The sequence below is a fragment of the Bufo gargarizans genome, chromosome 6, assembly GCF_014858855.1.
Source record: "Bufo gargarizans isolate SCDJY-AF-19 chromosome 6, ASM1485885v1, whole genome shotgun sequence".
NCBI classification, from domain to species: Eukaryota; Metazoa; Chordata; class Amphibia; order Anura; family Bufonidae; genus Bufo; species Bufo gargarizans.
In genome coordinates this window covers 55,571,273-55,586,295 of record NC_058085.1, presented here as the reverse complement: position 1 = coordinate 55,586,295, position 15,023 = coordinate 55,571,273, and the positions used below count along the sequence as shown (strand labels likewise).

Below are 15,023 nucleotides of genomic sequence, written 5' to 3'. Positions count from 1 at the left end.
GGGGGGGGGGGGGGGGGGGTTCTCCCTGATCACTAAATAAGCTTTGTTCTCCTTAAACTCAGCCAGGTCTCTATTAAACTGTCTGTGTTTGCATTCCCTGAGGAAGTACTGACACTTCTCCACTGATCTGTAATTGTTTTTCTTTATTAATTTACTCTGCCTCTTGGGAAAACATCTGTTTAACCTCTATTCGGGCTTTTCATTTAAAGGCTATGTACACCTTTGTACGCTCATTTTTTTTTTATTATTGCATTGTACTTATTTTCTTAACAATTTTTTTTTTTTAAACTGGTCTTTATTAAAAATCTGGAACCCTTTTTTCTGTACAGAGCTGAGATGCTCTAGTAGCCCCCTTTGGATTTTCTCTCTTTTCCGTCAGTTGGGGAGCAGACCGACTCTTTATATCTGCTCTCTGACATTATAAACACCACTTATAGCTCAGTTCTTATCTACTTGATAAGAATGTTGCTTAAATAAGTCTTTAAGACCTCTCAGTAGTTTAGAGATAAGGGTTATTAGATAACCCCCACAAATTAAAAGTACCAGTCACACAGTTAGAAAAACTGTTAACCCTTTGTGACAGAACGGCTCATTATTTTTTATAAAGGCCAACTGAAAAAATGATTTTCAGGCCAAAAAATTTAAAAATGCAATCAAACAAAAATTGCCTCTGAAGGTGTACATAGCCTTTAACCCATTCGCTGGATCGATGTGTAAACATGGCGCCCGCTTGCACGTGCATCGGGCGCCATGGCCGGCAGATCTCTGCTGTTTCATACAGCAGGGACCTGCGGCTAATTACAGTGACCGGCAATAATGCCGATTGCGGCAATTAAAGGCTTTGGATGCCGTGATCATGCGAGATCATAGCATTTAAATGTTCAAAATCCCGGTCAATGTAGGCATCGGTAGTTGCACTGAACACTGTAAGCCTCGTTGACGAGGCTTTAAGTGTTCATGCTGCAAAATGTTATTTTGGCCACCAGATGGCAAGCTAGGATAAGAAATTAGAAACTTCTAGTTTAAAATGTCATTTTAAAAATCCCTGATAGAACAAAATCAAAAATTAAAAAACATTATTTATAGGTTCATATATGAGCTTCAAAATAAATCACACAAAAAATAAAAAATAAATGTTTTAAATATAGAAAAAATATATAAAAAGTTTAAATCACCCCCCTTTCCGTATAATTAAAAATAAATACCTAAATAACAATAAATATAAACATCATGGGTATCACCGTGACCGAAAACAAGCATACTATTAAAATATTTGAAACAATTTCCAATACGGCGAATGGCGTAACAATAAAAAGTGTAAAAATGGCCAATTTGCAATTTTTTCATTGCTTCTCTTACCCAAATTTTTTAAATAAAATGTGATTAAAAAGTCATGCAAAAATGGTATCAATAAAAACTACAGATTGTTCCGCAAAAAATGATCCCCTAAACAGCTCAGTAGGCATAAATATAAAAAAAGATATGAGGGTCAGAATATGGTGATGTAAATTTTTTTTTATTAAATACACATATCATTATCATTGTAATTGTACTGACCCAGAGAATGAAGGGCATGGGTCAGTTTTGCTGTAAACGAAACGCAGTGGGAACAAAACCTGTAAAACGGTGGAGAGATTGCGGTTTTTTTTTTCCAATTCCACCCCCTTTTGAATTCTTTTTACCGCTTCCCACTACATTTTTGCCATAATTAATGGTGGCATTAGAAATTACAACCTGTCCTGCAAACAATAAGCCATCATACAACTATGTGATATGAAATATAAAAAAGTTATGGCTCAAGGAAAATAGGGAAGAAAAATGAAAATGCAAAAATGGAAAAACCTCCGGTAGCCTAAGGGTTAATGTCAAGGTTCTCCAAATTAAGTTTTTCTTACTCAAGTAGCAACCTCATAAATTAAAGGGAGCTGGATGTTGCTGTTTGCTCCCATTAATTTGTAAATCCTGGGCTTCTCTGGCTGTTGGCAGGGGTGAGAGGGATTCTCACACCTCTCCGTACTATTGTATTTGATATATATATAAACTTTGCACCTCCCACCAGGTGTGGTTTTTATATAGTTTCCTGAGTTCCCTAAATGCAATATTGAAAGATGGAGTATATATATATGTCTTCTGAATGTGTGCGGGGGCCGCAAATGATAAACTTCCGTTCCACGGCCCCGCAAAAAAATAGAGCATGTCCTATTCTGGTCCACATCCATAGACAAGAATTGGCATTTCTATCACAGTGCCAGCCATATGCAGTCCTCAAAATGCAGAACGCACAAGGCCGGTGTACGTGTTTTGCGGATCCACGATTTGTGGACGTATGAATGGACCCTTACCCTGATGAACTACTGTGAAACATACATGTAGGGAATGGCCACTGCGTACCAACGGTTGTTCTTTTAGGGAATTATCTCTTCCATTTTTGATTCTGTGTTTATCATCTCTCATATATCTTAGTGGTTTCATTAAAGGTTATGTTTTAATACTATAACTATTTTATACATGGAATTCACCATTGAGTACATTATTCTGATGATTTCGCTGTTTTACTCTATCCAGTGAAGTCAGTGTCTTCCTAAATGCAACACGTGCATTAACCAGAAATACTCCTGAAGGCGTCTCACCGTGCTCTCTGCTCCAGCGCGCTGCTGAGAGCGGCTCACCATCTCTAGTTTGGCATTATTGGGAAGGTTGGCAAATCGCCACTGCAGTGAAAGATCCAGCACCGTCCTCTGAAATCTGGAAAAGAAAGAAATCAGATGATCCAAACACCAAGGACATATACAGGGAACACATGGTGAAGGTAGAAGAATTCCTTACATGCTGCGTGCTATGGGCACCTTGTAAGGTTATATAATCTACACAACGTCTTAGAAGGGACTGCCGATAATAAAGTGATCACAGTGACCTGCTGATATCAGGAGTGTAGACACTGAATACCGTCCAATAATCCATGTACATGATGAAAAGTAGTACTTGCCTTTTTATTCACATACATACAACTACTACACTTCATCCTTCATATTTATCATGGAAAATATTCAGCAGCGCCATTCATAGATGCCCCATAACAAATCCAGCATCTCAGATAACTTAGAAATCGAATGGGCGCATTCAACATCCACGTAGCTTAAGGCTCAGGAACAAACCCACACTCCATACAGTCCTGCAGGACTCTCACTGTCTCTCCCAGGACTCCTGTCATGAATTACTCTGCTTGTTACTCTGAATCCTGCTCCAAATCATATAAACTATACCTCCCAACTGTCCTGGATCTGGCAGGAATGTCCTGGATTTTGGGCACCGTTTTGGGAGGGTGGTGACCTGTCCTGGTTTGATCTGTATCTGTGTCCTTAGGATAGAATGGTGGAGCAGGGAGATGTCAGCTCTCTGCTCCATCATTTTCCCTGGGAACCCTGCCGTCTGTGGCTTGGCACAGCCAAGGGCGATGCAGTTACCACGTTGTGCCTCCTGCGCCAAACTCCAGGCAGCATAGACCTGTGGGGATCTGCAGGGTGACCTGTTCTTCTGGTTGTGGGAACGGAACTAGATCAGTATTACCTTTTTTAGAATTTTGGGTGGAAATAATTATTTGATAGGGGCACTAAGGGGTAGCATCATACTGTGTTGGGGAACTAAGGTGGCATTATACTGTATGGGTGGAACTAAAAGGGCATTATACTATGGGGAGTGGGGCACTAAAGGGACAATATACTGTGCACAAAGGGGATCTGGTGGGACTGGCCAGGGATAATGGTAACTGGGCAGGGTTAGAGGTGCAACTTAACAGACTATCACATCCTGCTCTCAGCGTAACATGAATCACCTGACAGGTTCACGTTAAAGGGGTTATTAAACAATGGACCTACCCACATGACAGGTGATCGTCTGTTCGCTGGAGTCACCACAGCAGAACAGAGGTCCTCATTCCTCCTCACTGCACCACCACTGAAGCAGCAGAGCTCTGTACTGTGTTGTCTCCATCAGTCCCATAGACTCTGGGGGAGGTTCATGATACACCGGCGTTTTACACCGGTCGATGATATCCCCTGCTCTGCCACAGGATGTGCCCAATTTATGACAAGACGTAGACCTCGTCATAAATTAGGCGCCGCTCCGGCAGTCTGTGTGACCAAACTAAAATTCTATGGCAGCTCCAAGCTGCCGTAGATTTTAGTCTTCTTTTGCGCCAGAAATCTGGCAATTTTGCCAGGACCCCTGGAAACGCCACTTGAGAATATTTTGTCACAATGGATGATAAATCTCCCCCTCTGAGTGAAGCAATGCTGTATATGTCCAACCACCGTTCCAGTAAAACTTCCTCACACTGCGGCCATGCAACAAGAAGGCTCTGGACCCCTATTTCCACAACAGAATCCGCACCTAAAGTGACCTGTGGTGGGGATTGTAACTATGTCAATGTATGCTGCGAATTTCTGCGTGGATTTTTACCCTTTTTCAAAATGAGAATGCAGCATCAAATCCACAGCAAAATGTGCATCAAATCCACATGTGACTTTCTGCAACAACATACACCCTTAGGGTCCATTCACACGTCCGTAGTGTATTGCGGATCCGCAATACACCCGGCCGGCACCCCCATAGAAATGCCTGTTCTTGTCGGCAATTACGGACAAGAATAGGACATGTTCTATTTTTTTCCGGAGCAGCGGGCCAGAAGATCGGCCGCGCGCTCCGGAAATGTGGATGCGGAGAGCACATAGTGTGCTGTCCGCATCAATTTCGTCCCCATAGAGAATGAATGGGTCCGCAACCCGTTCCGCAATTTGTGGAAAGGATGCGGACCCATTATTACGAACAAGTGAATGGAGCCTGTGTTTAGCAGTGTTTAGATATTGATGACCTCTCATCAGGAAAGGTCATCAATATAAGATTAGTCGGGGTCCAGTACCAGCACAATCAGCTGCTTTGGGCAACCACCAGTGACTAAACCACATGGTCTGAAACAGCTGATTGGTGCAGAGTGTCAGACTCCTGCTGATTTGATATTGATGACCTATCCTGAGGATAGACCATCAATATCTAAGTATTGGCCTTTAATCTTAGTAGAGCATCCACTATACAGTATAAGCTTATATAAAGGGGTTGGCCCTTTTCATACATCGCTAGGATACGCCACCAATGTCAGATAGGTGCGGGTCCTACCTCTGGGACCCACAGCTATCTCTAGAATGGGGCCCCTAAAGGGAAGGAGGGTAAACTGTGCAAGCGTGACCACTCTCCATTCACCTATATGGGTGTGCCGAAAATAGCTGAGCACCAGACTGACTATTTCCGGAACTCCCATAGGCAAATGGAGACGTGGCCACGCTTGCACGGCTCTTTTCAGAACTCCCACAGACATGCGTGGTGCGCTCTCCTTCGCTTTGGGGCCTCGTTCTAGAGATAGGTGCAGGACCCACCTCTGAGACTTGCACCTATCTGACATTGGTGGCATATCCTAGCGACATGCCACCAATGTGCGAGATGGGCCAACCCCTTTAAAAAAAACTAAAAATGTTATTACACACTCACTTGAGATTATATTCTCTGGGATTAAAGTTCTGTTTCTTGCAGACTTCTTCCAGCACCTGCAAATACATAAAGACTGAAAAAAAAATCCACACAATACACAACATGATAATTTACTAACAATGTAATATAAAATCACATCTATACACCCTTTTTTTGGTATGAAAAATAATTTGCGGTAAGGTTCTCCTCAGGTGAACATTTACCATTATGACTAGGGTTGTTTCGGGTATTGAATTTTCAATACCCAATCGATACTTTTATGCCAGTATCAATTCGGTATCAGGATGATGATTTTTTCGATACTAACTAGACTCTCCTCTTAAGGCGCTCAGCACGCAAGTAGACAGTTGAGAAGTAGGGGGGGGGGGGGGGAGTCCCTCCCTCCTATGACGTGGTCGTGCTGAGCCCAATGAAGTGAGTGAGCTGCCCGCACCACTGCCACCAATGAATGTGCCGCTATTAATTAAAGCAGTAGGCGGGACGGGGAGGGAATACACTGCTGCGCCGTCTGAGCTAGTGAGCTCGGCAAACGGCAGCAGCCTCCTCCTGACTGTCCTCCCCAGAGTCAAGCAGCCAGCATAGCAGGTGCCTGGCCACTGTGCCACCAATGATAATTAACCTTTAAGTACAGGTACCCACCTCCTGTATCTCTATTAAAGGTTAATTATCATTGGTGACGCAGTGCGCCCCCCCCCCCAGTATTAAAATCATTAGTGGCGCAGTGCGCCCACCTCAACCCCCTCAGTATTAAAATCATTGGTGGCAGTGGCAACAGGGTCCCCTCTAGATTGTTGCAGTGACAACTTGTGATCGGCGCCCCAGCAGTGTAATCCTGGGGCTCCGATTGGTTACCATGGCAGCCAGGACGCTACTGAAGCCTTGGCTGCCATAGTCGGCTCCCTGCTGCTGTGTGTACTATGCACAAGGCAGAGGGTGAAGTCCTATTCACCCTAATAGATCTCTATCAGGGTGAATAGGACAAGGGATTAAAAGATCTAGCCCATAAGGGCAATAGTTATTAAATAAATAATAATAAATAAAATAAAAAAAGCAACAAATTATTAAGTATAAATCACCCCCTTTCCCAATTTTATATATAAAATATATAAACAATAAATAAACATATTACATATCGCCAGTCCAAACTATTAAAATATTTTAAAAAATCCTATGCGGTGAACGCCATAACAGAAAAAAATTAATAAATAAAAACCACACGATTCGCAATTTTTTTAACCTTGCTACCCCAAAAAATAGGATAATACTGTTCAATTATGGGCTGGACGTTCCATAAAATGCGTAATGCACGTGGCTTTTTTGGAGTTTTTTTCGCGTGGTATCAAATGGTATCAAGTATCGCAATACTTTTTTATGGCACCGAATCAAAATTTTGGTATCGAAACAACCCTAATTATGACTAAATTACTCTGGATGGAAACAGCAGGGTTAATAAATAGGTTACATAAGACCACAGAACAGCGCCATGCCTGTCCGCAGGTTGAGGGTAGGTTCACACGGGGGGTTTTGGAGGATGGTTTGAGGCAGATTTCTCTTCAGCTTTTTCAGCCAAAGCCAGAAGTGGATTTGAAAGGAATCAGAAATATAAAGGAAAGACTTTGGGGGTCATTTATGACCAGATATACATATACTATTCCCCACTCATGCCAGGTCTAAAAAAGTTGGCGTGGCGGGGAAGGGGACTTCTCATTTACCATTTTCTACACCTGTTTTAGGCGTAGAAAATGATCTAACTGTAAGCAAGGAAGTCGTCTTACATTTAGAATCGGCGCCTCTACATAACTCTGGCGGATCCACCTGCAACGCAGGGGTTATAAAGATCGGCATCTTAAACGCCCTATATTCCTGCTTGATCCAATTCTGGTTTTCGCCAAAAAACCTGACGGAAGATCTACCTCAAACCTCTGTGTGACTCTAACCTGAAAGGTTTGGGGTAGGTCCGTGATATGGAACACAACCTGCAGACAGCTGAGGCACTGTTCCCGGAAGCAAGCAGCCATGTTTTTCTAATCAGATACTATTCCATACACTCTCTTGGCCTCTGTCTGGATAATGTAGCCCTAGGGACTGGTTTAGCAGATGTTGTGCGCTTTCCCGTTTTTGCCACCCGTTTAACGTACACAAAAATGTATACGTTAAACGGATACCATGCAGTGACATCCGTTCACCATCGAGATCCATTGTACAATACGCATATGTTAACGTATCCTTTTTTTTTTTTTACTCTTGCAGGACGGAAAAGCATGGTGTGCTGCGCTTTTGTATCCCCACCCCCCCCAACGTATACGTTAAACGGAGGGCAAAAACATGGCGTGAACCCAGCCTTACATGTACATCAAAAATTTAATTAATAAAAGAGGGTTATTCCCATCTTAGGCTAGGTTCACATCAGTTTAACGTATGCGTTGGGAAAAAAGCGCAGCACACCACTCATTTCTATCCGGTAGAAATGCGGTAAATAAAAATATATGTTAAAGAAGTTCTCCGGGTTCAGAGCTGAACCCAGACATACCCATAATTTCACCCAGGCAGCCCCCCTGATGTTAGCATGAAATGCTCCGATGCTCTCCCTTGCCCTGCGCAGGGCAAGGACTCTTTTATTTACTATAACACACTGCCGGCCAGAGGCTTCCGCCCAGCAATGTGTTCGTGATATCACCGGCTCTGATGGGCGGGCTTTAGCGCTGCCCTAGCCGACAGGTTAGGGCAGCGTTAAAACCTGCCCATCAGTGCCAGTGACATCACCGGGCTCACTGCTGCGGGGGAAGCCTCCGCCTTGCAGCCCTAAGGATAGCCCGCTTCATCACTGGAACTCCAGAAAATGCCTTTGCGATTTAGCACAGGGAAAAGAAGAGCATCGGAGCATGAACTGCTCCGATGCTCAAGTCAGGGGGGCTGCCTGGGTGAAAATGGGGATACAGTCAGGTCCATAAATATTGGGACAGCGACACAAGTCTAACATTTTTGACTCTATACACCACCACAATGGATTTGAAATGAAACGAACAAAGATGTGCTTTACCTGCAGACTGTCAGCTTTAATTTGAGGGTATTTACATCCAAATCAGGTGAACGGTGTAGGAATTACAACAGTTTGTATATGTGCCTCCAACTTGTTAAGGAACCAAAAGTAATGGGGCAATTGGCTTATCAGCTGTTCCATGGCCGGTGTGTGTTATTCCCTCATTATCCCAATTACAATGAGCAGATAAAAGGTCCAGAGTTCATTTCACGTGTGCTATTTGCATTTGGAATCTGTTGCTGTCAACTCTCAAGATGAGATCCAAAGAGCTGTCACTATCAGTGAAGCAAGCCATCATTAGGCTGAGAAAACAAACCCATCAGAGAGATAGTTTTTTTGGCCACGCCTAATGTTTTTGCTGTTTGGAACATTCTTAAAAAGAAGAACCGGTGAGCTCAGCAACGCCAAAAGACCCGGAAGACCACGGAAAACAACTGTGGTGGATTGACAGAATTATTTCCCTGGTGAAGAAAACACCCTTCACAACAGTTGGCCAGATCAAGAACACTCTCCAGGAGGTAGGTGTATGGAGGAGACTTCACCAGAGTGAATACAGACGGTTCACCACAAGATGTAAACAATTGGTGAGCCTCAAAAACAACATCCTATGGACAGATGAGACCAAGATCAACTTGTACCAGAGTGATGGGAAGAGAAGACTATGGAGGAGGAAAGGAACTGCTCATGATCCTAAGCATACCACCTCATCAGTGAAGCATGGTGGTGGTAGTGTCATGGCGTGGGTATGTATTGCTGCCAATGGAACTGGTTCTCTTGTATTTATTGATGATGTAACTGCTGACAAAAGCAGCAGGATGAATTCTGAAGTGTTTTGGGCAATATTATCTGCTCACATTCAGCCAAATGCTTCAGAACTCATTGGACGGCGCTTCACACTGCAGATGGACAATGACCCAAAGCATACTGCAAAAGCAACCAAAGAGTTTTTTAAGGGAAAGAAGTGTAATGTTATGCAATGGCCAAGTCAATCACCTGACCTGAATCCGATTGAGCATGCATTTCACTTGCTGAAGACAAAACTGAAGGGAAAATGTCCCAAGAACAAGCAGGAACTGTAGACCGTTGCAGTAGAGGCCTGGCAGAGCATCACCAGGGATGAAACCCAGCGTCTGGTGATGTCTATGCGTTCCAGACTTCAGGCGTAATTGACGGCAAAGGATTTGCAACCAAGTATTAAAAAGTGAAAGTTTGATTTATGATTATTCTGTCCCATTACTTTTGGTTTCTTAACAAGTGGGAGGCACATATGCAAACTGTTGTAATTCCTACACCGTTCACCTGATTTGGATGTAAATACCCTCAAATTAAAGCTGACAGTCTGCAGGTAAAGCACATCTTTGTTCGTTTCATTTCAAATCCATTGTGGTGGTGTATAGAGCCAAAAATGTTAGAATTGTGTTGGTGTCAGAATATTTATGGACCTGACTGTATGTCCGTGTTCAGCGCTGAACCCGGACAACCTCTTTAAAGTTTTTTTTACCATGTAACTCTATAATGGTGGTGAATGCCACTGTATGGCATTTGTCTGTTGCATCCCTTAAAGATTAACTACCTTTTTTTTTTTTTTTTTTTTTTTTATATATGTCACAGAGACAAATCATAAGTGTTCATAGGTGGGGGTCCCAGCTCTGAGACCCCCACCAATCGCTAGAACGAGGAGTCAAAAGTAGGGGTGCACCGAAATGAAACTTCAGGATACCCCTTGACCGAAACCGAAACTGCCTTTTTGCCCAAATACTTTTAAAATACTTTTTTTTAAATGATTTTATTAATAATTCTTTTTCATGAATTTAATAAATCATATTACCCACCCACCCCATAACAGTGCCATCCACAGACCCCCACCCACCCCATAACAGTGCCATCCACAGACCCCCACCCACCCCATAATAGTGCCATCCACAGAACCCCCCCCCCCCCCCCCATTGCCGCTCCAGTACAGACTAGTTATTATAAAATGTGTACAATTAATAGAAAATAGCGGGGAGGGACTGGGAGGAGGAGCTGGGGGCCGGTGCGTTCACTGTGCTCCGGCCCCCAGCTCCAGTAGTTATTAATTGTACACATTTTATAAGGATTCTATTCATGAGGACCCCTCTGCAGTAGAACATTCAATATAGCCACATCCTACTCACAGGGCTGTTATCTTAATGCTGGCCGGCCGGGCAGACGAGCGGGAGCGTCACGACTGACGTCATGTGTCCGGCCTACTTTCTGAATGAAGGAGGCGGCGCAGCCATGTGACGTCAGTCGTGACGCTGCCGCTCGTCTGCCCGGCCGGCCAGCATTAAGATAACAGCCCTGTGAGTAGGATGTGGCTATATTGAATGTTCTACTGCAGAGGGGGCCTCATGAATAGAATGCTTATTAATTGTACACATTTTATAACTACTGGAGCTGGGGGCCGGAGCACAGTGAACGCACCGGCCCCCAGCTCCTCCTCCCAGTCCCTCCCCGCTATTTTCGGCCGATATGTACAAATATTGGCAGAAATGGATTAGGTGCATTTTCGGCCGATATTTTCGGTGGCCGAAATTTCGGTGCACCCCTAGTCAAAAGCGCTCAGCCGAGTGCAGCTTCTCCTTGCTGCTAAGCGCGAGACTGTAGGCGGTTTCAATAGAAAGTCTATGAGCTCGTCAACAGTCTCGCGCTCAGCAGCAAGGAGAAGCTGTGCTTCTGAGAAGGTTGAGCGCCTCCGACTTCTAGCGACCGGTGGCGGTCTCAGAGCTGTGACCCCCGCCGATCAACACTTCTATGACATAAAAAATTAAAAAAGGTGCAGTAAAACGTGATGTGAACCCAGTCGTGGGCAATGCCATAGATGTCTGATTAAAGCTGACTTGCCATGGGGTGGGGGGGGGGGGGGGGGGGCACCGTTTCAGTTTTCGTCTCAGGCATCAGAAAGGCTAGGTGCACCCCTGGGGCTAATTTACATCCACAATTTTCCAGGCAGGAAATCGCAGCATGCTGTATTTTGGTTGAAATTCCAGTGAAATGATCTGTATGAAAAACAGATCGCACACGGACTCCATTCATCCGTGTGGGGACCCTTTTAAAATCCTGTCCTTGTTTCCGACGAGTTTCATAGGAATCCAGCCTAAGGGTACTTTCACACTTGAGGCAGAGGATTCCGGCAGGCAGGTCCGTCGCCAGAACTGCCTGCCGGATCTGGCAATCCGGACGCATTTGTGAGATGGATCCGGATCCGTCTCACAAATGCATTGCAATACCGGATCCATCTTTTCGGTTGTCATCCGAAAAAACGGATCCTGTATTTACTTTTTCTCATTTTTAAAGGTCTGCGTATGCGCAGACCACAAAACCGGATCCGTTTTGCCAGAACACTTGGGGCCGGATCTGGCATTAATGCATTCCAACAAGTGTTCAGGATTTTTGGCCGGAGAGAAAAATGCAGCACGCTGCGGTATTTTGGGTACTTTCACACTAGCGTTATTCTTTTCTGGCATTGAGTTCCGTCCTAGGGGCTCAATACCGGAAAAGAACTGATCGGTTTTATCCTAATGCATTCTGAATGGAGAGTAATCCGTTCAGGATGCATCACTTCAGTCCCTCTTACGTTTTTTGGCTGGAGAAAATATCGCAGCATGCTGGAGTTTTCTCTCCACTTGCCGGAATGCCGCATTAATGCCGGATCCGGATTTCCAGTCCTTGCATGAGCAGACCTTTAAAAAAGGAAAAAAAATATATAAATACCGGATCCGTTTTTCCGGATGACACCGGAGAGACGGATCTGGTATTTCAATGCATTTGTAAGATGGATCCGTCTGACAAATGCCATCCGTTTGCGTCTGGATTGCTGGATCTGCCTGCCGGAATCCTTTGCCGCAAGTGTAAAAGTAGCCTTTCTTCGGCCAAAAAACGTAAGAGGGACTGAACTGATACATCCTGAATGGATTGCTCTCCATTCAGAATGCGTTAGGATAAAACTGATCAGTTATTTGCCGGTATTGAGCCCCTAGGACGGAACTCAACGCCAGAAAAGAATAACGCTAGTGTGAGAGTACCCTAAGAGACCTACAACCACACACAACCCACAATGTCAGGCTTCCGTACACGGCACCCCCCTCGTGAAGCGAACGCCCCGTTCCACACCGTATGTGGCGCTGCAGCTTTCTCAATAGCGCGTACAACCAGCTCTGGTCCTACTGTGGAGGTCTCAAAATGTACACTAATAATAAGAAGGTTCAACAGGAAAGTCATGTATTTTACTATGGCAAGCTACACTGAATATGGGTGACACTGGGACATGACGCAGCTAAATGTGACACATGTCGCACGACATAAAGCGAGAAAGTAGTAGAGACGGGTCACGTGACGAGCAGCAGCACACATCACGTGATCACCCTTCTGTCAGGGGCTGCAGATAAGGGGGCGGGATTACCGGGGGTGGGTGTTTATACGTAATGGCCTCTCCGTTCTGCGCCCGTTGTGGGGTGTTACCTGAAGAAGTGCGGTCCCCGCTGTCACTTTCACTGTCTGCCGCCGCCCGTTGGGAGCCAAAACCGACACCGCAGCTCCACTGGCTGCCATTTTGGCTGACGTCGGAGAAAGCTTTCAACCAACTTTATTGAAACAAACGTCTGACGGACAAAACGTCTGCTCTGTGGAGAGCGGTTTACCCGGAGCGTTGTTGTTGTGAAGTGACTGAAGTCACTTATCACCTGACGTGTGCTGTGTGTTGTGACATTTCTCACATAATTCCCGCCTTGAGGCTAGAAAACGTTTTATAGTCTTATCACTGCTCTCCTATACGGAAAGTTTCCCTTTTGGCGGGAAAAATATGTGGCCTCCATTTTCTGATAGTTAAAAACTGAAGAATTTCATTGGCTTTTTTTGTTTACATCCCAACCCCTTCGGTGCTCTCAGTATGTATAGTGGCCCCCATTTTAACCCCTTCAACCCCAGCCAAGCGTTAAACTTCCTGCCCAGACCATTTTTTTTGCAAATCTGACTCGTGTCACTTTAGAGTCCGTTCATACGTCCGCAACTGTTTTGCGGCCCGCAAATTGCGGATCGGCAAAACATGGACACCGGCCATGTGCGCTGTGCATTTTGTGCACCGCACATGGCCAGCACTATAATAGAATGCCTTTTCTTGTCCATGGCTGCGGACAAAAATAGGACATATTCTTTTTTTTGAGGGGCCGCGGAACAGAAGTCCGCATCTTTTGCGGCCCCATTGAAAATAAATGGGTCCGCACACGTTCCGCAAAATTGCGGAACGGATGTGGACCCATTTTGCAGACTCTTATGTGGTAATATTTTTGGAACACCTTTACTTATCCAAGCCATTCAGAATTTTTTTTCTCGTGACACGTTGTAGTTCATGACATTGAGTAATGCCTCATAAAATAGTTATGTCAACATTCCCCATATGTCTACTTTATGTTGGCATCATTTTGTAAATGTCATTTTATTTTTTTAGGATGTCAGAAGGCTTAGAATTTTAGAAGAAAATTTCCCAAACCATTTTTTAAGCATCGGTTCAGGTATAAAGTGATTTTGAGGGGCTTACGTAATGGAAACCACCCATAAATTACTCCATTTTAGAAACTACACCCCTCAAATTATTCAAAACTGATGTTAAAAACTTTGTTAACCCTTTAGATATTCCACAAGAATTAAAGGAAAATGGAGGTAAAATTTAAATTTTTGTGGCAGAATATTTTTATTGTTTTTTGCAACTCAGCAAGGGTTAAAAAAATTAACTTCAATATGCATTACTTAGATTCTGCAGTTTACAGGAATACCCCCATATTTGATAGTAAACTGCTGTAGGGGCACATGGCAGGACACTGAAAGGAAGGAGCGCCATATGGTTTTCGGAGGCAGATTTTGCTAGATTGATTTACAAGTGCCATTGGTTTTTATTTTTTGAGCGATTGTCTTATGTGGGGGTTCATTTTTGCGGGATAAGTGACTTTTTCATTGGTACATAAGATTTTTTGATCACTATTACGCATTTTTTAAGGCAAGGTGACGAAAAATGACTGTTCTGGCACAGTTTTTATTTATTTGACAGGGTAGATCATGTGATATTTTTATAGAGATGGTTGTTACGGACACAGCGATACCTAATGTCCACACATACTAGGTATTACCGCGTCCGTAACAATCTGCTCTATAAAAATATCACATGATATGCCCCCTCAGGTGAGTGCTGTAAAAAAATGTGCCAAAACGGCAATTTTTTGTCCAAAAACCATATGGCACTCCTTTCTGACCACTGCCATGTCCCCCTACAGTAATTTACTACCACATATGGGGTATTTCAGTAAACTGCAGAATCAAAGTAATGCATATTGAGGTTTATTTTGTTGTTAACCCGAATGCAGTAAAACCTAATATGTGTATTTAAAAAAAAAAAAATTGTTAGATTTTACACGGTAAAAGCATAAAA

General features: G+C 43.9%; 1 protein-coding gene across 1 annotated transcript in view; it reads right to left on the bottom strand.

The window, feature by feature from the left end:
- Window positions 1-13,215, bottom strand: part of ASPSCR1 (ASPSCR1 tether for SLC2A4, UBX domain containing) — a 78,570-nt gene extending 65,355 nt beyond the window's left edge. Inside the window, exons 1-3 of the mRNA XM_044295902.1 lie at window positions 13,064-13,215; window positions 5,542-5,597; window positions 2,631-2,745 (exon numbers count right to left, since the gene is read on the bottom strand). Of these exons, the coding sequence (XP_044151837.1) occupies window positions 2,631-2,745; window positions 5,542-5,597; window positions 13,064-13,153 (261 nt within the window). The 5' untranslated portion in view covers window positions 13,154-13,215. The remainder of the gene's footprint in view (window positions 1-2,630; window positions 2,746-5,541; window positions 5,598-13,063) is intronic.
- Between the last annotated feature and the right edge of the window lie 1,808 nt (window positions 13,216-15,023).